At 44.3% G+C, this 21,356-nt stretch overlaps 1 protein-coding gene across 1 annotated transcript in view; it reads right to left on the bottom strand.

The window, feature by feature from the left end:
- Window positions 1–4,474: 4,474 nt before the first annotated feature.
- LOC137353321 (myocardin-related transcription factor A-like) overlaps window positions 4,475–21,356 on the bottom strand; it is a 179,388-nt gene continuing 162,506 nt past the window's right edge. The window contains 2 exon segments of the mRNA XM_068019461.1: window positions 4,475–15,899; window positions 17,296–17,353. Of these exon segments, the coding sequence (XP_067875562.1) occupies window positions 15,382–15,899; window positions 17,296–17,353 (576 nt within the window). The 3' untranslated portion in view covers window positions 4,475–15,381.

Raw genomic sequence — 21,356 nt, 5'->3', positions numbered from 1 at the left:
ATGCCCACCACAGTTCAATAACTCACTGACTGTCACTGTCTTGGCTTGCCCATAAGGAATGGCTGCTCAATGCCTGTGTGTGTGGAACATAACCTGAGTAATGGATTAGTAGTTTCAGCAGATGAAGGATTGTGAACTCATTATTTTGGACTTCCAGGTCATGTGGAAGCATTGGAGACATCTGTCTATATAAATGTCTGATATATTAGAGTGGAATCTTGCGCTGCAGTTTGCCATGTTATCTCAGCCTCACTGTAGCTATGGCAGCTGTTTGAATGAGCTAGCCTCTATGTTATGTATTTGATACATGCAATGTTAACTTTAGCATGCAACACTGCACATTTTGGGATCTAACATTGTGAAGTTTGATAAAATCATTCCACTATTTTTTGGAACCGCAAGCAAAAATAAGTGAGTCAAGAGGACATGGATGAGTGCACTCCTTATTCTCAAATCTCTCTATAGCCTCGCCCCTCCCTATCTTTTTAACCTGCTCCACCCCTACCGCCCAAGATCTCTTCCAATTCTGGCCTCTCGCACATCCCTGATTTTCATTGCCTACCATTGTTGGCCGTGCCTTCCACTATCTAGGTCGCGGATTGTGGAATTCCCTCCCCACCTTTAAGACACCATACTTTTAGTCACCTGTCCTAACATCTCATGTGGCTTGGTTTCAAATTTTTGTTGAATAACACACCAAAGACATGCCTTGGGTTATTTCACTATGTCAAACGCACGATGTAAATGCAAGTGATTGTTGTATAATAAACAGCATGCAGAATATATAGGAGCAGTTTTAATATAAAATAGTATCCTTTATTTACTGCCAAATACCATTTTGTGTATTCTAAACAGGGACCAAGAACATAAAGGTAATAAATGTGTATGAGGTGATAATGACTAGGCTAGTCAAGAGTACTGTGTCTAGTTTCAGACGCTTTGTTATAAAAGACACTAAAATCTAGAGTCATAAAGTATAAATCCATCACAATAGCAACAATGAAATCTAGTTAGCACATTTCAGGTGCCTGGACTATTTCCACTAAAGCAGAGGAGGTGAAGGAGATTTGGTGGAGGTTTCTAAAAGGGTGAAGGGTTTTGATAGCAGAGGCAATAGCTTTTCCCTTCTTCGGCTCATCAATATAAAACCACCATGAGAAGTGGAAGAAAAATATTCTTTATGCAGGAATTAAAGATGTGCAACTTATGGAAAGATTGATTGCACAGAGGCCAATGTATTATATTAAGTAAAGGTCAACTTGCAGCGGCGAAAGACTTAATGCAAGACTAGACAGGAGCCAGCACAGACCCAATGGACCAAATGGCCTCCATCTGGGCTGTAAATGTCTACGGTTACAGTATAAAAGAGACAAGATTGAAGATCATTTATTTATTTAATATAAAACCTGAGCAATTGTGAGAAAGAATTGTGTAATCGACATGGATTAAGATTGGTTGGGGGGGGGGACGGGGGGACGGGAGAGAAGGAAGCATTAAGCTGATAGGAGCATCCAGGTGGGAGGAGTTAACCTCTGACAATTGAAGCTGTGGTCGACAACCCTGTAGGATTGTCCTGCAGTTTAAGAACAAATGTCTGGCCCCTGCTGCAAGCAACACCCAGAGCAAAATGGTGTTATGAAAAACATTGTTTGAACACTTTTATTAGCTCTACCAATATTGGAGATGGTGTGGGGTGGGGGGTGGTGACAGACTGTTAGAGTGGGCAGTTGGAAGCAGAAAATCGAATGATGAAACCTCCAGGAATACATTTACCCAGAGTTGGCAACCCTAGTACTGATAAGCCCGTCATGTGTCAAGACTCCAATTTCAGGAGCCCAAGTTATAGTCATAGAGAGATACAGCACCAAGTCTATGCCAACCATCCCATTTATACTAACCCTACATTAATCCCATTTTTCCCTCTCACAACCCCACCTTCCCTCAATTCTCCTACCACCTACCTACACTAGGGGCAATTTTAACAATGGCCAATTTACCTATCAACCTGCAAGTCTTTGGCAGGTGTGAGGAAACTGGAGCACCCGGAGGAAACCCACGCAGTCACAGGGAGAACTTGCAAACTCTGCACAGAGGGGTGCAATACCCAGAACTGAACCCTGGTCACTTGAGCTGTGAGGCCGCGGTGCTAACCACTGCGCCACTGAGCCGCCCTGCAGCAATTACAGTTGGATTCCAAATACAACTCCATCACCATCCTGTGGTAGAAATAATGAACTGCAGATTTATTTTTGAAGAGTGAAGACGGTGTTTTAAGGAAATTAGATACTCTTTTTTTTATTCATTCATGGGCTGTGGGCGACGCTGGCCAGGCCAGCATTTATTGCCCATCCCTAATTGGCCTTGAGAAAGTTGTAGTGAGCTGCCTTCTTGAAGCGCTGCAGTCCATTTGGGGTAGGTATACCCACAGTGCTGTTAGGAAGGGAGTTCCAGGAGTTTGACCCAGCGACAGTGAAGGAACGGCGATAGAGTTCCAAGTCAGGATGGTGAGAGTCTTGGAGGGGAACTTGCAGGTGGTGGTGTTCCCACGTATTTGTTGCCCTTGTCATTCTAGTTGGTGGAGGTCGCGGGTTTGTAAGGTGCTTTGCTGCAGTGCATCTTGTAGATGGTACACACTGCTGCCACTGTGCGTCGGTGGTGGAGGGAGTGAATGTTTGTAGATGGGGTGCCAATCAAGCGGGCTGCTTCGTCCTGGATGGTGTCGAGCTTCTTGAGTGTTGTTGAAGCTGCACCCATCCAGGCAAGTGGAGAGTATTCCATCACACTCCTGACTTGTTTCTTGTAGATGGTGGACAGGCTTTGGGGAGTCAGGTGGTGAGCTACTCGCCTCAGGATTCCTAGCCTCTGACCTGCTCTTGTAGCCACGGTATTTATATGGCTACTCCAGTTCAGTTTCTGGTCAATGGTAGCCCCTAGGATGTTGATAGTGGAGATGGTCATTGCCTGGCACGAATGTTACTTGCCACTTATCAGCCCAAGCCTGCATATTGTCCAGGTCTTGCTGCATTTCTACACTGACTGCTTCAGTACCTGAGGAGTCACGAATGGTGCTGAACATTGTGCAATCATCCACTTATTAAAGTAGTCACAGTGGCAACAAGCACTCCGAAGCCTGGCAGGGGTGATGCAGGGCAGGACACTCAAACGTGCCCTGATAATGTGCCAGATTCTTGATCAGTACAGTTAGTGCCAATTGATCTCTCAGCCCATCATGCCTGGGACAGCTCTTTGAAAGAGCCTTACAAATTTTTTCTATATCATATATCTATGCTCAAAAGGTCTCCCACCCTCTCCCTAAATTTTCTCGTCATATCTCAAAGAAGCTGACTCCATACTGGGGTCCAATCCCACAGAGGAGTCCAGCACCTCACTCTTGTGGCCTATCGTCACGTGCACTGGTGAGTGGAGGTAGATTAACCGTGAAGTGGATTATAGCTGAGCAGGACAGAAAGTAGGAAGTGGCAATAATGTAATGGTTTCAGAATCTGCAGAAGATAGCTAATAATGCAGAGCACTGTACAAAATTACAAATAGACTTCCATATTGTGCAGATAAATGACAAACTGAATTCAATATAGTGAAGTAGTTCCTTTTGGTTGGAAGTACAAAAAGCCACTTAATTCTTGGAAGCTAAGAAACTAAAAACATAAATCATTTGCCGCAATAGTTCTAGTTGTGGCTGTCTAGAACAAGTGGGCATAAAATACGAAGAAGAATTCAGAAGGAATTTTACAGAGGTGCCAACGTGGAACACTCTGCCACATGGAGTGGCTGAAACCGAATGATGTATTTAATGGAAGGCTTGATGCAAGCAGGAGAAGGGAATAGAGAGTGACAGGAGGATCATGCAGATATAAACAGCCTGCTCCTGTGCTGCAAAATTCTACGTCAATCAATGCAGCACCTTTCATGTCCTGAGGACGTTCCAAAACGTTGAACGGACACTGAATTACCTCAAGTGCACCCATGCAAACGTGGCAGCCAATTCCGCATTGCAGGCTTTCAAATAGCTGGGCTTTGAGATGAGCAGGAACAAATAGTGCCAGAAATTTTTTTTTTTCAACACATGGTTGAGGGTTCAGACAGTTTAACGTCTCATTCAAGAAACGATACCTTCAACACTGAATTATTGACATGGGACAGGAGCCCAAACCCACAAGCTTCTCAGAAGAACGAGCGCCACCATTGAGCTGAGATGATGATATCCATGCCCACACTGGATGGTGATTAAGTACAGGTAGTGTGGCTGATTCTACTCCCCTGCCCTTCTCTAACCCCTCTAACACAGCCACCTTAACTTACTACAGAAGCATCCTGGGCCCTTCGGGTCTGCCCCAGTCGTTAAAGCAGCCCCTCCCCATCACATTTAAAAAGCTGGTCGGAAAGATTACGTTAACTTTACATCACTCAAGATTTTAATAAAAGCAGAGGGAGTCTGAATAACACAAACACAATATTTCTTTAAAAAAAAGTTTTTAAAAAGTTCAACACAAAACAGTGTTTACAGACAGTTAAAAAAAAGATAAAAAGATAAAGAGAAAAGCAAGCAGTAAAATTCATTCATTACATCTGCTTTCTCCCCTCTCTCCTTTTCTTTGTTTATGGCTGATCACGAAGATAGCGTCACTACAATTTAAAAGAAAACTCCAAGTACATTCCTCCAAATGGTTCCCAATAAATGTTTACACCTCAGTTGGAATATTCACATTCACAGTGGCGTCAAAAGGAGAAAGAGTTCGTACGAAGTCCTGACAGATATCAGTCTGATGTAAGTAGGGGCAAATGATTGGTTATCGCTTGAGTTCAGAGCCTCAGAATCTTTTGAAGAGTGCTCACGTCGAGCAAGAGATTGATCATCTCTCAGGTACCCAAATTTTTCAGCACTCCAGAATTTCTTTTATGCACAGTCGCAGCACTATTAGTGGGAACCCATGCCACCCACAGTAGTGATTGGTAGAGGGCACCTCAGCTGCTGGGTATGTTGTGGCATATTGAGTTCTGCCAAGTCATTTACCCATCTATGGGTCAGAGTAACAATCCTTCATACGAGCGACCTTCACTTGTTGCAACCCCCCCAACACTCAATGGTCTCCAGACAAGACTCTTAGCAACACCTCCTCCTCTAGCTTCTCTCCCTCTACCCCTGAAATTTACCTCACTACACTCCTGGGGGCATTAGCTCTTGCTGGGGTGGGGTACTACCCTACAGGTATTATTAGCCCTCTGGTACCACATCCCAGTGCCTGGGCCACAGGTGCCAGCAAGCTGTTTGACCCTAGAAACCATCAGAGTCAAGCCCAATTCTACCCAAGGCTGAGTCCACATGTGCATCACTCTCCAGCAGTGGTAACTTGACAGCTATTAGGAGCAGAATCCGTGAGTGATTGTCTCTTAACTATCCCCCCCCCACCCCCCCGCCCCGCCTTTACCCACAACACTTGAGACCAATTATAGTCAGTTCTTGCTGAAAAGTTGAACTCAGCCGAGAGCAAGGATCAAATGAGACCTTGTTGATCAAGATGGTTTAGCATCCTACTGGATGGTGCATTTAAAACTGAGGCACTGGGACAGGAACTCTGAGAGCATGTCTCCATACTTGCAACTTACAGCAGCTCTCGAGTGGCTGGGCATCCCAGAGTGATCTTGCAGGCGTGAAAAGTTATTTCAGGAAAGACAGACCAGTTAACTCATCACCCAGAAAGACATCCTCTATGGTACCCTTAACGTACAACACAGGAACCAAAAGTGCAGGTAGTTTGGTGTTTGGAGAAATAAATGAACAGGTAAAACAAAAAATGGACACTTTTCACACTGGACAAATTTGACTTGATCACCTGATTGCCGGAGAGTGATTCCCACTGCCTCCCCTTTACAGGTCAATGGCGTTCCAGTTTCTTCCCAACTGTTTTTTTTTAAAATACCTTTTCAGGTGCCACCAGGATTCACCCCATCCCCTAATCACAAGAATGAACCTGCTTGCAGCCTCTTTCCTGCTATTCTGCTGTAATGAGTAGGTTTTACCTCCTTGATTTTTCGACGCCCCCTCCCCCACCCCATACACCTTCTTCCAATCTTTAGAGCGAGGCATTTGAGAGGTCTTACTTGCCCATACAGGGACAGCCTTGAAAGGGCATCAGTGAAGGTGCTTGTGATCACTTGGCCAATAGCTTACAGTATTTGTCTAAAAAAAAAAAAATCCAAACTAACATTGCATATAGAAACAGAAGGGATGTTAGTGAATAACTGAAAAGCCAGAGTAGGGTCCACCATACAGGAATATACAAGGGCCTGACACACCATATGTTCCCTGAATCTTGAGATACTGAGTGCACTGCTGCCAATTTTCAGTGACATCAAGATTCAGATTTATCTAAGAATGCAGTCAGTAAGTGGACATTACAAGCACCATGTAATCAGCCTGAACATCAATTCAATCCCATGCTGTAAAAAGGCTGCCCGAAGCCTCCCATGAGACCATGTATTCGATTCAAATAACTATCAACGGTAAATACAGGGACAGTTTGCTGGACACCCAATTATTACAGCAAGTGATTTGTTCACAAAGGAATCAGCATTTTCTGGGAATTTCTTTGTAGAATTGCAGTACAGAGTAGTGAAAGCCAAGTGTGGTTTCCTATCAGCACAGCACACCAGCATATGACCTGCCATCCCGCTCAAAACTCCCAGTCTGGGATACCCTCTCGCCTGTTTAATACGCCCAGTCTGTGACATTCCTGTGATCTGAGGGAACCAATTTTTGAGAATCTCATTCCCTGTTTGAGAAGCTAACCAACAAATTGTCATAGTGATATGTCCAAAGAAAACATCGACATTCAGGTATCTCAGCGCAGACTCACGTGGAGCACTCGATCAGGGGGGCCACCATGAACTTAAAAAGCTTGACTGCTTTTGGTGTGACTGCAGGAATTTTGTAGCGAGCAGCACAGACACTGATCAAAGCAATCTAGTGGATTCAAGTTTTAAACTCGAGTGTTTTAACATTGTTCAGAACATTCATGCTGTCCCCAGTAATATCCATACAAGTGACACTGAGTCCCAACCCTGGTTCCGAATGTTCACTTGACACAGAATGCTGAATGTAGAATTGCATTGTTTCATGTCTCCCCTTCTACAGATGGCAGTAACTATTTTACTTTGATGCCAAATCTCATCTTGTTCTCATCCGATATGCACATGCACTCGCTTTTCAGCAGGGGGCTACAGTGGATGGTGACCAGTGGATCTTTCCACTTCACCCCACAACCCATGCAAGCGCCAATTGGAGCATCAGCTGTCTGCTCAGGGGACTGGGGACTGAACCTGACACTTTTCTGGTCTGGATTAGCTCAGATGCATTCATCCAAAGGAGCACTGGGTGAGTCAGAAGCCATTGATCAAGTTGATCCAACCTGTACTCTCAGTTTGGGCTTGGGCATATCAGTTGTTGAATGATGGCTGGAGAGTTCACGAGATCTTGAGAGGGAGAGACACAAATCTGCAGTGATTCTGCCTCTTCCACCGCCATTCTCCAGCAGTCCCCAAAGAGCCCACGGAAGTGCTAAGAAACCTGGCTCTGTTCCCAGCAGACAGTCAGTGACTTGCATCAGCAACCATACAAACCTCCTCCATTCAGCATCTTCTGGGTGTCGCCTGCACTACAGCAGGCAAAAACAGTGTAGAAGGAATCCAGTTATTGGTTTACTGGTTCAAAACACTTCATTAGTCAATACTGTATCACAAAATAATCTCTGCAGACACCCAATTAAAAAAAGCATAAAAAAGTGAAGCTCAAACAGCACATAATTAAAAAGTACTCAGCGCCACCATAATTTAAAACAAAATACAATCTATGCTCTGATTCATAGAAGCACTGATAATTGAAGTAGGCTTTCAGCAAATATTTAATGTACTAAACATATTTTAAATCGAAGGGATTGGGGATAAGCTTGCCACCAGACTCAATGGAGGCACAATTACAGTAACATCTCACTGCACTCCTCCGCCTCTTCACTGAACAGTCATCTCTTGGGGTACAGTCTGGAGTTAGTATCTGCAGAGTGTGTTGTCCAGCAGGTAGATCCATAGTTATACTGCTAACCATACCTCACACTGAGCTTAGTAACAAACGAGCAGCTAACCTAATGATACAAGTGCACTGGGTAATGCTCACTTACTTCCAACATTAACAGTAGAAAATATTGTTTATGTCAGAGTCCAAAGGTCAACTTGGGCCCCTTTTAAGATGCAGCTTTGTAACGAGCTGGAGGTAGACTGCACTTTGCACCAAGCTAACTGGAGATGGTTTCACATCACCAACCTGGCCCCCAAGTTATACAGTCCACGTACATCCCAAACCACTTGTCACCATAACAAAATGAGCCAAGATAACTGAAGTAGCCATAATCACTGGCTAAATCTAGGTCTTGCTTCTTCTTTAAGACGCACTTTCAGCAGCACTAACCCATGTTTCAGTTTTATTTTGATAAAACCTCCCCTCCCCAATATTGCGGCAGTTTGGGACTGAAGTGAAGGCACAGAGAATCTTAGCCGAAACACCAGAATTTTAAACAGACAGAGCCCTTTCAGAATTAGCTAAACAAGGAGGACTTTGAAACAAAAAACGCCAGCAGACAGCACTGTGTGGGAGCTCTGATTAAGGGTGCCGCCTTTAAAGCGACCTTGGCTTTCCCTTCCAGCTGCCAACGTACTTAGTGTGCATTTCCAGTATTTTGCCATTTCAGATCTCCTGTGGTCAGGAATTTGCTTAAAAAAAACACATTTAGATTGAAGGTCTGGCTGCGATGAAATGAATGCCTCCTATACCTTACAGGGTTGCAGCTCCTAGCACATCTCCCACCCACAATGATACATGCTCGTCAAAGTAAATGAAACCCTACCCAGGAGAGTGTTTCTTACACAGTCAAGGCACATGCAGCGATTCTGTGGTTGTCACCCACCCCCACTCCCACCCCCAAGCTTTGAATGGATTTGAAGCCATCCTTCAAGCAGTCATTGAGAGATACAGCACTGAAATAGGCCCTTCGGCCCACCGAGTCTGTGCCGACCATCAACCACCCATTTATACTAATCCTACATTAAATCCCACACTCCCTACCACATCCCCACCTTCCCTGAATTCTCCTACCACCTACCTATGCTAGGGGCAATTTACAATGGCCAATTTACCCATCAACCTTCATTTAACTGACTGTGGGAGGAAACTGGAGGACCCGGCGGAAACCCACGCAGTCACAGGGAGAACTTGCAAACTCCGCACAGGCAGGACCCAGAACTGAACCCGGGTCGCTGGAGCTGTGAGGCTGCGGTGCTAACCACTGCGCCGCCCCAACTGCTCGGAAATTGCCATTTGCACTGCCTCTTGGACTTTTCCACAGAAACTTGCAGCACAGGAAGAGGCCATCGCGCCTGTGCTGGCTCTTTAGAGAGTTATGCTTAGTCCCAAACCTCTACTTTTTGTCTGCAAGCCTGAAAATACCTCAAGTACCTGTCCAACTCAGGTTTAAAAGTACTTAAAGAATTGGCTTCCACCACCTGTTTAGGTTTAATTTGGCAAAAAGCAAACCACATGCGGGTAAATGTAGAGATTTACAGCATAGGTGAGAGGAGTTTGAGCTGCTGTACCAAAGCACATGCCCTAGCCCGCCTTAAAGCGATCAGGATTATCAAGCAGTTAATATACAATCTATGGCCTTCAAGCTGTACAACATCCACATCCCCCAGGGAATCCTGCAACTCCCACAACCTTCCCCTGCCGTCCATTTTCGCATTATACTGCCAGCTGGGCTACTTTGCACTACTGTCTGATTGTAATTTCTGTTGAAAGTGGTATATGGACCTAGAATACAGATCACCACTGATCCATGGTATTGTAGAAGGGAAACATTCTGCCAATGGTTAGTGAAGAATAAACAGAGATTGATAAAACTTAGAGGCTTAATTCAACACCCTCAAATTGGCAGTGATTGCTCCAATTTTGGAATAAAAGAGGACATTAAAGTACCCTGGTTGCTCCAGTGGTCAGTGCATTGTCTAGTAGTTGAATCTAATACACTCTGAAGTGGCCTAAGCAAGCCACTTGCTTGTAAAAAGAGAGGTTGAAGGGAACAAGTGGAGGGTGGGTAAAATGTGACAAGACCGACTTGCTTGTGTAAACGCCAACACAGACTGAATGGTTCATTTCCATATTGTAACTTCTATACAACATGTGAGGGGGAGAAAGGAATAGAAGGATATGTTGACAGGGTTAAATGAAGTTACTGGAGGATTGTGTAGGGCATAAACATGGGCCAGGGGCCGAATGGGCTGTTTGTGCTGTATATTCTATGTAATGTGTATACAATCGATGCCCCAGCTCTAACCTCTTGTCCTCATAACAAATGTGGCCTTGCCAGCGCCACTCGCATCCAAAGAAAAACTGATTAAAGGTCAAAGGTGTCAGGTCCAAACCCCATATCTGTGCTAACTTTGCTGATCTCACCCAACAAGAGTTTTTTTTGGGGGGGGGGGGTAAGTGAGAGAAGAAGCAGTGTGGGCATCACTAATCGATCTCAGCACCCCTGGGGTAGGAAAGAGTAGGGTCAGGAGGAAACAGAGAATTTTTTCCCCCATATTTTCAGGGCTCCTGCCCAATTGCTATCCAGTTATCCCTACTTGAAAGTGCATACATAAGGACAGGGTCAGGATCAGCTGGAAATCTGTCCACTCATACCTTTAGTGCAGGCTCGCATATCAAAGTAAGGCCACTTGAATTGATAGATGAGGGTTGCGGAACTGTAACTCTGCGAGTCCAAAGGCAGAAAATAGAGAGGAAGAAAGTGAGACTAGTGCAGTGAAATATATTCAAGAAGCAAACTTGCCTTCAATCGGGTGTGGAGCAAAGAGCCAAAATCCCAAAAATGTCAGGCCAGGTCTGTGGCATTGTGGATAAGATCCATATAGCTTTACCTTTAAAGCATGATAGCGCTTAAGGATAGGAACCCTATCCTCTACAACGTTAGCATGGCAAAATATCCCAACGTGCTTCACAGGAACAATCATTCAAAAATAGACGTTGAGCAACATAGAGACATTAGGACAGGTGACTAAAAGTTTAGCAAAAGAGGCAGATTATAAAGAGTGTCTTAAAGGAAGAGAGAAAGGTGCAGAAGTTTAGGGAAAGAATTCCAGAGCTTAGGGCAGCCAAAAGGCACAGCAGCCCGAACAGCAGCGAAGAAAATTAGGATGCACAAGAGTGCACTCTGGTATATTAACTCTCCCATTGCAACACCCAGCTGCATTTTTTATTCAAATTCAAGAGTCTAAGCACTAAGTTATAGACTGGGAGCTGTGGACGCAAATCTGACAAGGGCACAGGATTCTTTCGAGGAGAGGGTGAGGGGAGAAGTGAGGTAGAAAGACGACGTATGGAAGGAGAAAGCGTAGTTAGTGTACAGTCTTGCACTCTGTACATAGAGTCTTTGTTAAGTTCTTGGGCAGGGTACAGACGAGAGGGACATCAGTGATATTCCCCACTGTGCCTTGGGGAATGCACTGCCTTCTGTTGCACATTCAGAACCAATACTAACTGAGCAGGGCTCATTCTTCTTGCAAAGGCCTTCAACACTATTGGATTACAAAACCACATTCAGTAGGACAGAGTTCGCTCCTGTTTGCCATGAATCAAGGATTGAAATATCAGGGAGAGCTTCAGCACCAGGTTAAGACCACTGGGGCTTGGATTGTCTCAGATTGCAGTATGGCTGTCCTTTTTCAAAGCAGCTAAAACCCAGATGATAAATCCCTATTCCTCAAGGAAAATCTTTCCAAAACTTGCATCAGATTGATGTTTGCAGATTATTCCAGTGGAATCACCAAATATTGCACATTTTTCTGCATTTATGAATCTCAATATGTGAAAAACTCAGCCCTGGTACTGAGCTGCCGCAGTATTGGTTGGAATCACTAAAGGTTGGTTATGATTCGACAACTGAATCAAGACAACTTGCTTCACATTACCACTGGGTGGTTGATTGATATTAGAGATTGATAGGATTTAACACTTGTAATTATTGAACTACAATATTCTACAGCGCACATCAACGTTTACAAAACAAACTGCATTAATAGGGTTGCTCCGTTCATTAAATTAGTTCAGACAGCAAAATTCAACGGACATTCAACAGGCTTCGGCTGTCATGAGCTTTACATGCCTTGGTACTGGGTGGAGATCCTTTTGTCCATATCTAGGGGGTGGGGAAGTTGGGTACCAGTGAGGAGGATTGAAGCCCACAATCCAATCCTCCATTTCTTCCTAATTCCTCAGAATGCTGTATTCCCGATGGTTCTCGTACCACAGAGCAACATCCAGAGGAGTGTTCAGCATTTCAGTGAAGATTATTTACATCAATGGCTGAGAAGTAGAGGAGGAAACATCTCACTGAAAATGGTTCAATGTCCAGATATCAGAAATATCATTTGCTTTGCACTGATCAACCAGGAACAAGGTTCGTCATGCAAAGGGACTGAAACTCACTAGTCCATTTGAGCAGGCTGGACAATGCAACTACATCAAATTCATTCTAATAGTGCACATGGAATTTGATGAGGAAACATTAACCAGCGCAATAAAAATAACCTCAGTTTTTGTTGAGGGGATGTAGAGGAATTCACTGATTAGCACACTAAGTACTGGGGTGTTACTCCTTCCAGTGCAAGAATCATAGCCAACATCACCAAATGATGAGAAATGGCTGGGATTAGAACTTTCAGCAATAACCCATCTTTCTTCTGCTTCAATACACACTCTTTCGACATTTGGAATAAATAAATGCACCTCAGGCTGGATTGTCACCACCCTACATCTCGACCCTGCATGTAAAAGTATTTTCTCCCAAACTTCCCTGTAACGTTGCCATTTCTCCCATTTTGGATTGAATTGCATTTTGGATTCAGCAAAGCATTAGGATACCTGCATGGTGCAACTGTCCTTTCTCTCAACCTCTGCCACAAAATAAAAACTGATGAAAACCCAACAACCAACTCCCGCAGTGGGCTTTCCCACGCCAGTAAGCAGCTAGTGGTCAAGGGAACTGGTGAGTAAAACAGAACTGGTGACCAAAGCAGCTACACCCAATCTTTCTTTGGGCTATATAACGGCCACAGTAACTTCACCGTTGGCTACCAGAAAGGTTGTCTTGGCCACTAGTCTGCAATAGTGATTATAACGAGAAGGTCTGCAGTGTATGTGCGAACGTGACTTTAAGCGAGTGTTTCAATCGTAAAAAATACCACAGCATTATCTAGGCCTCAATATGATAGTAATCCCTGGTCAGTCTAACTAAACTTAAAATAAACCAGGAATTCAAGACAATTTCCATTCTATGCAACCAATTTTCACCCCTAAATCACCATCTCCAACCCCCCAAAGGCTCTTGCCCCTCCTGTCTGCTGCAGCTTAGTGTGCAGGTCTAGAAGCCATACACACACTCCTCCCGGACTCCAAAACTAATACAATTCCACTCTCAGCCAGGAAAAAATAGGTCAGAGATGAAACGCATTAGCTTGGTCATGAAGTAGTAAGCAAATGTTCAAACTCTTCACATGCGGCTGACAAACTGGAGTCATACAAGCTCTGGTACCAGAAACCTTGAAGCAAACATTTGTAACTGCTATTTTATGAGGATCAACAAGTTGTAATTTGATACCCTTTTTCAAGGCTTTAAGTTATAAGTGGCCCCCATACACCAGTGTTTACTTTATCAGTGAAATTTATATAACACAGCTGAAGTCAACTATCCGACCTATACACAGATATGATTAAACTGCACATTTAACAGTATGCAATTCGGTTTTACATTCTAAATGATTGTAACGTAACAGTTTAAAAGAAACCCTTGCATCAGCTGGCACGAAAGATTCAAGAAACCTCCCCTGCAGCGAAGTTAAAACACCTTTCCCGTTGCACTTACAGGAAATACTGCACCAGAATGGCAATAACTGTCAGTTAACTGCCCTGTCCAATGTTTAACCCTCAACAGGCCAAACACCCACTTTGAAGGGCATGGTGTGCTGGAGGTGGAGGAACTTACCGCACAGGCAATGCTGATTGGGTCAACAAGGGAATGAAATGTGGGCGTACGCCCCCGCACTCCCAAATCAAAGGGTCCAGAGAACACACACCTGGCTCACTGGGACCCCCAGTTGGCAGTTGAAAGCTATTTATCTGTCGTGCACTGTCTGCATTGAACGGCGCATTGGCGCGTCACCTGCCCTGCAGCTTCGATCTGGTACCAATACAATAAAAATCAGCAGCGTAACAGCTATGCTACTTTCCTTGCACAACTCTGGGACTTGTTGGATTCAGTCCAAGGCAGGTCAATGTTTCCATGTTCACGAACAGAATGGAACTTGATTTTTGCAGCCCCAGGTTGTTCGTGCTTTGACTCAGCAAAGTAGAAACTATTTGGGAAAATCGCAGTCGTCCTTGGGGTGTGCACGAGAGGACACTCGCCTAATCCAATAACACGGCTCAAAATTCAAAGTCAAGAATGAATGGCACATACCGATGCAGCAAGGGCTGCACCCCCCCCACGCCCATCCCCCCAAAACTCCCCCCGCAGGCCAAATTTGACCCCTCTCCTCAGACTAAAATAAACAATGCCAGGCTCTCAGGCATGAATGGAACTATTTCACGACAAGCCAAAACGCTGCAGTTACAATCCGAGCCACCCAAACACAAGTCTTGTTTCACGATCTTAAAAAGAACTCCTGCAAGACCAAGATATCTGTCCCAGGCGCAGGTAATGACATTCGGACTTGTCCTGAACAGGCTGGTGGTTGGAGAGGGCGGTTACTTTTGATCCCTGCTCAGTTAATGTAATTTGGGGTTTTTGTTTTAAAACTTCTTTTTAACTCCCCCAAATCAGTGCAAAAACACAACCTTGGCAACGGAGAAACCAAATGACGACAGGTGCTCGGAGTGTGATCCTGCTCCACAGGACCAGGCTCATGAGCCTCGTGAAGAGTGAAAGATCAAAGAAGCCCATGTTGCCCAGGTCAATCTTTAAGGTGGTCAATTTTCTAGTTGGGAATTTAATCCAGCTGTAGATCCCCAGGAGCAGTGGTTGGGCTCAAAGTTGAGTAATGAGCTCCATACGTGCCTATGACTTTGGAACAGAGATGTTGCTCTGTTGCTTCACAAAGGGACCTGCATTCCCAGAATGCGCATGGATCCTGGTCAAGCAAAGTGACAGCGAAGAACACATGAGGAAGGACCCTGACCCGATTCAGGCTCAGCACACTAAAAGGTCCACATCGAGCAGGAGGCTTTGCTAAGGATCACCCTCAACGTTTTGGTTGTTGATGTTAATCCCAATGTAACTGCAGGTCGTGACTGTCTAGAAAGTCAGTAGAGAAGACACTGGGGGCTACAGAGCTCAAGGGAGCAAGACCCACAGAAGAGCTGCCCATACTGAGGTCCAGCCATTCCATGTTGTCCAAGTTAGTGTCGGCAAGGTCCAGGGTCAGGCTGGTGCTGTCTGTGGCGAAGTGCAAGTCTGAAGTGTCCATGGGTGAGTGTGGATGTTCCAGAATACTGGAGCTGCTCAGCATTTGGTTGTGTAGGTCATCGATGAGAGAGAGGGGTTCTGTTCCATCGTCGTCCACCGATAATAGTGGAACGCCAGTGGTGCTCACCAGAAAGTCCTCAAGTCGGCTCTCTTGATTGCTGGACTGACTGTCACTGATGGGTTCCAGAAACAACTGCGAAGATGGCAGCTGCACTTTGACATCTGCCGGTGGAGACATGGCGAGGGTGGGCGAAACATTCTGTGGAGACGGTGTGTTTAAAGATGTGGAAACGTCCTTGGCATTGAGTGAAATTTCTGTAAACGAAGAAGCAAAAATAAAATAAGCCACTTCTTATTCCCATTACCCCCAGTTTCAGCTCCTTGCACCAAGATATGAGGACGAGCTTCCCGAGTACTTGGGGGTGAAGGCTTGTGCAAGACGGCTCCAAATTTGATCCCCCGTTTATTCAGAGTTCAGACAGTTGTGGCATAATTGACTGCAGGCACCCTGGGTATCTGAGACACAAATCCTGATCATTATCTACTGACATCTACTGGAAAGTGCATGCACAGACACTAGGCAAGAAAGGATCAGGGTCAGCCATGACACACTCTTTCGTGGAGTAGCACAATGGCACTCACTGGCTGGGTTCACACAAGAGGAATGGCATTTCAGCACCAAACCTAAAGGTTGCCAGTGCCCACAGAGTGGTACAACAGGGTAAGAGGGGAGGAAAATAAAATCTTAAGAAACCACAGAAGGTGGACCTGAGCAAGCAGCACCAGCTGGCCAGCACTCAGTACCAGAGTACTGGAAGACTAAATCAAACTGAGCACAAGTCAACTTCTCCTGGATAGCTTGAGCTGACTAAACTCAATAAACAAATAAAATTTGATATACCAAAGTGTGAGATGGTTTATTTTGGTAGAAGGAATATGGAGACCATTTACTCGATAGGCAAGAAATTAAATGGGGTGGAAGAGCACGGAGATCGGGGAATATAAAAATAACCTAGCAACACAAGTTGGTAAGGCCAAAAAGAGCATGAATAGAACAATGAAGTTTATTTCTATAGGAACAGAATACAAAAGCAGGCACGAGATGATAAATTTATACAGAACTTTGGTCAGACCATACTTGGAGTTTGCGTGTTGCACTGGTTGTGGGACTGGAAGCTTGGAAAGAACTGCATCGGTGTAAAGTTACTTCAGCAACTGGAGATATGCGGAAACTAACTGGGTTCATCAATCCTGCAGAGTGGCGTACATAAGCAGCAACAACTTGCATTTACCCAACACCTTTAACATAGTAAAAGCATCCCAAGGCACTTCACAGGAATGTTAGCAGACAAAATTTGACACTGAGCGACACAAAGATATATTAGGACAGGTGGCCAACAGCCTGTTCAAAGAGGCAGGTTTCAAGGAGTGTCTTAAAGGCGGAGAGCAGTAGAGAGATGGAAATGTTTCAGGAGGGAATTCCACAGCTTCGGAGCATGGATCCAAAATTAGCATTCCAGCCCAGCTCAACCACTGGGAGTGGATGCGGTGGCAGTCGCTGACTTTACTATGATATATGTGCCCCTCCCCCACCACCACCAGAGGCTCCATGACACAATTATGTGGGCTCACAAGGGAAAACATTCTTGGACAGTCTCACACAAATGATTTAAATGCAGCCAAAAAAAAAAAATTGCCACCATTAGCTTACCTCCACTTTCAATGAGGATGTCGAACAAATCGTCCATCTGTTGGCTTCTGGAGTTGTCCTGAGAACAGTAAAACAGCAGAGTGATCACTGGGTGCAAACTATGAATGAAAAGAGTAGACTCACCAGCCAAAGGAACTGAAATGTTAAGGGTCCCAAGCAGAAGGCCACGGTCAAGATCTTCAGCAGAAGCCACTCACTGAGCGTCATTAACTCAGTTCTCAGCCAGGCCGCCTGCCGACTGTCATTAGGCTCAGCGATGTGCCCACTGCTGACTGTGCTGGCTGGTTTGGTCCTGGCTCTCTGGGGAAGTTATGAAAGCACAGATCAGCAGCCACCTTCCCTGTTTCAGGGTGGGATTCAGAAAGACCTGGGAGCTGATGTGAGGTATTATGTTAAGTTACTTCACCCCAAGGAGGGGGAAAACTGACCGAGAGTTTAAGAAAACTTGGCCTGACTCCCTTACCCTTCTGATGTGAGGGGAATGCCTGAGAACTTAAAGGAAAGAATTTTCTATTTCCTTCCCTTTTCAGGTACACCTCATCACCTCCAACTGCTTCTGGGGCCCCTCTCAATCCAACCATGAAAGAGGGAAGGCGCTCTCTAATCTGCTCCCAATTGGCAACTTCCCAAAAGCATGGACAAATGCAGCACACAGGCAATCACTGGGTCCCATTACTCAGTGGTCAGAGCAAGTGCTTAGACCAAATGCCACGTGTTTCTACATTTACTGTATGTGGCATGATTTGCTGAAATTCTACACAAATCCTGGAGGTATTGAGAACACCGGTCTCTGAACAGAGTGAAAATGAACCACTTGTCCATTCTACAATTAAGCATGGTTGATGCACCATGCATAGGGCCATGGCTTGGCATTTGTCCCCACCTGATCCTTGTGGGGCCCCACTTCCTAGCTTCTGTCACTGACTAGCTACCCTTACTGGCTGCTTTCTGTCTTTCAGCCAGCTAGTTATCCATTATAATTGTCATCTGACTCTGCATTCTTTGACCTTATTCATTACTACATTAATGTGGTACCTTATCACAGGCCTTTTGGAAATCTAGACAGATTACATGTACTGTCTATCTCTTCAAAGAATTCAACGCGGTTGTTCAAGTAACCGTTTTGAAATCCATGCTATTTATTATATATATTTGGTTTCTAGATGTTGTTCTATTCTCTCCTTTAGCAGGGTTTCCATTATTTTTCCTACCACTGATGGTGAGCTGACTGGTCTGTAACTCCCTGCACATGGTCAAACTCACTTTTTAAATGTAGGCATAATGTTAGCTATCTGCCAGTCCTGTCACAATACCTTTTTTAAACATGTGCAAAAGTGCATCTATCTCTCCCCTAGATTCTTTTAGAATGTGTGGATGCACTCCGTTCAGATCAGTGGTTTTATCCTGCCTTGGATTATTTAATATTTATCTTTTTATTTTAAATCTGATATCATTTATATCATCTGATGTTGTGCCAACCTGCCCCATCTCTAATAAATACTGAAAACATAATTATTCAATAATTCTGCCATTTTGTTACAGCAGCCTGTAATTTTATCCTGACTGACTGGCTCTATTCACACACCCTTTCTTTTGTTGATATGACTGTAGAATATTTTACTGCTTTGTTTTACTTTCCTTGGTAATTTAAATTTTTAATTCCTCTTTGCCTCCCGAATTTTTTTTTTTTTTATAAACTTCCTCAGTCTCTTCACATTCTTCATTGTCAATCTTTGGCTTGTTCATGTGCTTAGTGCATGTCCCTTTCCTTACCCTCAATTTTTCTCTTGTGCCTTTGCGATTATTTTGTTCTTGCTTTTTAGCAGAATATAATTTTCCTGGGCTCTGTTGAACACCATTTTAAATGTTTCCTGTTGGTGTGCCTACATCATTGTTTGCCAATATTTTCCTTTATTTTCCAAGTTCTATTCTCAGCCTCTCAAAAATAGCTTCTCTCCAATCCGGGACTTTGTCACGCTTATGTCCTTTCTCAATTATTATCCTATTACAGTCACTATTGCCTAGACATTCCCCCACTTTTGTCTGCTCTGGTTCATTCCCCATTGCCAGATGCAGTAGCAAATCGTCATTTCATGGGCATCTTACTTACTGGGTTAGAAAGGAGACCTGTACTTATTTTAAGAACTCCAATCCCTTTCCCCCCTTTACTGGCCAATTAATTTGGGGGGTAGTTGAAATCCCCCCATGGTTCCCTATAGGTTTGGACTTTTCTGTAGTTTAATTATGTGACAGTACAAATTCATCCCACTCATGGACATAGGAAACAATTTTAACCATTTCCTAAACAGAAGGAAGGGAAGTGGGGGGGGGTGTCTAAAGTGGGTAGGGGCAGGATATTAAACATAACTTGTTTAAAAAGACCACAGGACAGTGGCTGAAAACATGATTGCGCATTTGCATTCTAAAAGACAGTTGCATGGAGAGACAATAGGAGCACTCCTTGATCCAATTAACCAGATGGGTTTTTTCAATAGTGACGATCAAAAGACATGAGTGTCATTGACTGTAGAAGAGCCAGCATTCCATTCCACCTCCCCACGACTGAGTGTGTCTGGTAAGCTTGGAGGAATCCACAAACCTCGCAGGAGGCACTGTTTCAAGCAGGGGGCTAGTGACATGACTAACTTGCTGGCCAACCTGGAGTTAATTGATTTGTGCTCACAGAACAGTTTTTGGAAGAGACTGCAATTGAACTTCAAGAAGAGAGCACTCCCTCTCTCACGCAAAGTTCCAGGGACCCACTGAAGTAACTTGAGTCTCAAGACAGAAAACCCGTGAAACAAGTTTGAAAGTGTGTACTGGGCCCCAACGAGAACAGCAAGACTTAACTTCAGTCAAAGACTTTACATCTGACCAAAAAACCAGTAACTGAACTCCATTTATTACTTCAAACCTTTCGCCTTTAATTCTTTCTCCTCCTCTGTCTCTATTTACGTGTGTGTTTATCATGTATGCATGCTAGTGTGGTTGTGTTGCGTAGTATTAACTGAGTTAGAGTTTTAAGGATAATAAACTTGCACCTTTCTTGTTTAAAATCTGAGAAAATCGGTCTGGTTGATTTCTTTGCAACTACAATTAGAGAGAAGTGAGCAAGGACTCACTGAGGGGGAAGCTAAAAAAAACACTTAAAAGTTAAACCCTGTTATGGCCAAACCAGAAAAAGGTTGAGAGGGGAGCCCTAGACCCCTTCCTCACCTGGTCATAGCAACATTGATGGAGCAGGTTCAACCATGTTTCATCATAAAAATAGAGAGGGAAGGAGGTGGCGGTAAGGGAACAGAGTTGCCACCTCTAGTTGGGTGTAGCCCTCGTGATTTCACCACATGAACTTCACCTCAAACTGCCCCACCACTGGTTTATCCTCTGGGAGCACTGCCTTCACACAGCCAACAGGAAAGGGAACAGGCTATTACCCAGTTCAATTAATGTTGACTTAATAAGCAGAAAATACTGGAAATACTCAGCAGGTCGGGCAGCACCGGTAGAGAGAGAAACAGAGTTAACAATTCAGAACTGTTAAGATGAAAGGTCACAGACCTGGAACATTAACTCTGTTTCTCTCTCCACAGATGCTGACCGACCTGCTGAGTATTTCCAGCATTTTCTGTTTTCATTCCTTTATATCCTGCCACCCTGTAAACTTTGGGAACCTGTTTTATTTCAGATTTCCAGCATCCACAGTATTTTGCTTTTGTTTCAATTAATATTGTCAGTCAAACAGCTTTTGTTCCTTATCTGGCACAGACACAATAGGCCAAGTGGCCTCTTTCGGTGCCTTAAACTTTCTATGATTCTATCACCAATATTTTTACATATAAATGAAACTGTTAAAAGATTTTTTTTTTTGTTAAATACTGGATTGTCGCCCACAGCTATGTCCTGGAAATTCATCTTCAATTCCTGGAGACTCCAGATCAAACCTGGAGAGTTGGCAACCCTAGGGGGAGGGTGGTCAGTGTTACAGAATGAGGATGATGCAGTATCTTCAGGGAGAAGGGGAACAATTAGGGTGAGGGGAGAAAAGACCATCCCTTACTCCT

This window comes from Heterodontus francisci, chromosome 41 (assembly GCF_036365525.1).
Source record: "Heterodontus francisci isolate sHetFra1 chromosome 41, sHetFra1.hap1, whole genome shotgun sequence".
In the NCBI taxonomy this organism is placed as follows: domain Eukaryota; kingdom Metazoa; phylum Chordata; class Chondrichthyes; order Heterodontiformes; family Heterodontidae; genus Heterodontus; species Heterodontus francisci.
This window is presented reverse-complemented; position numbering and strand designations above follow the sequence as displayed.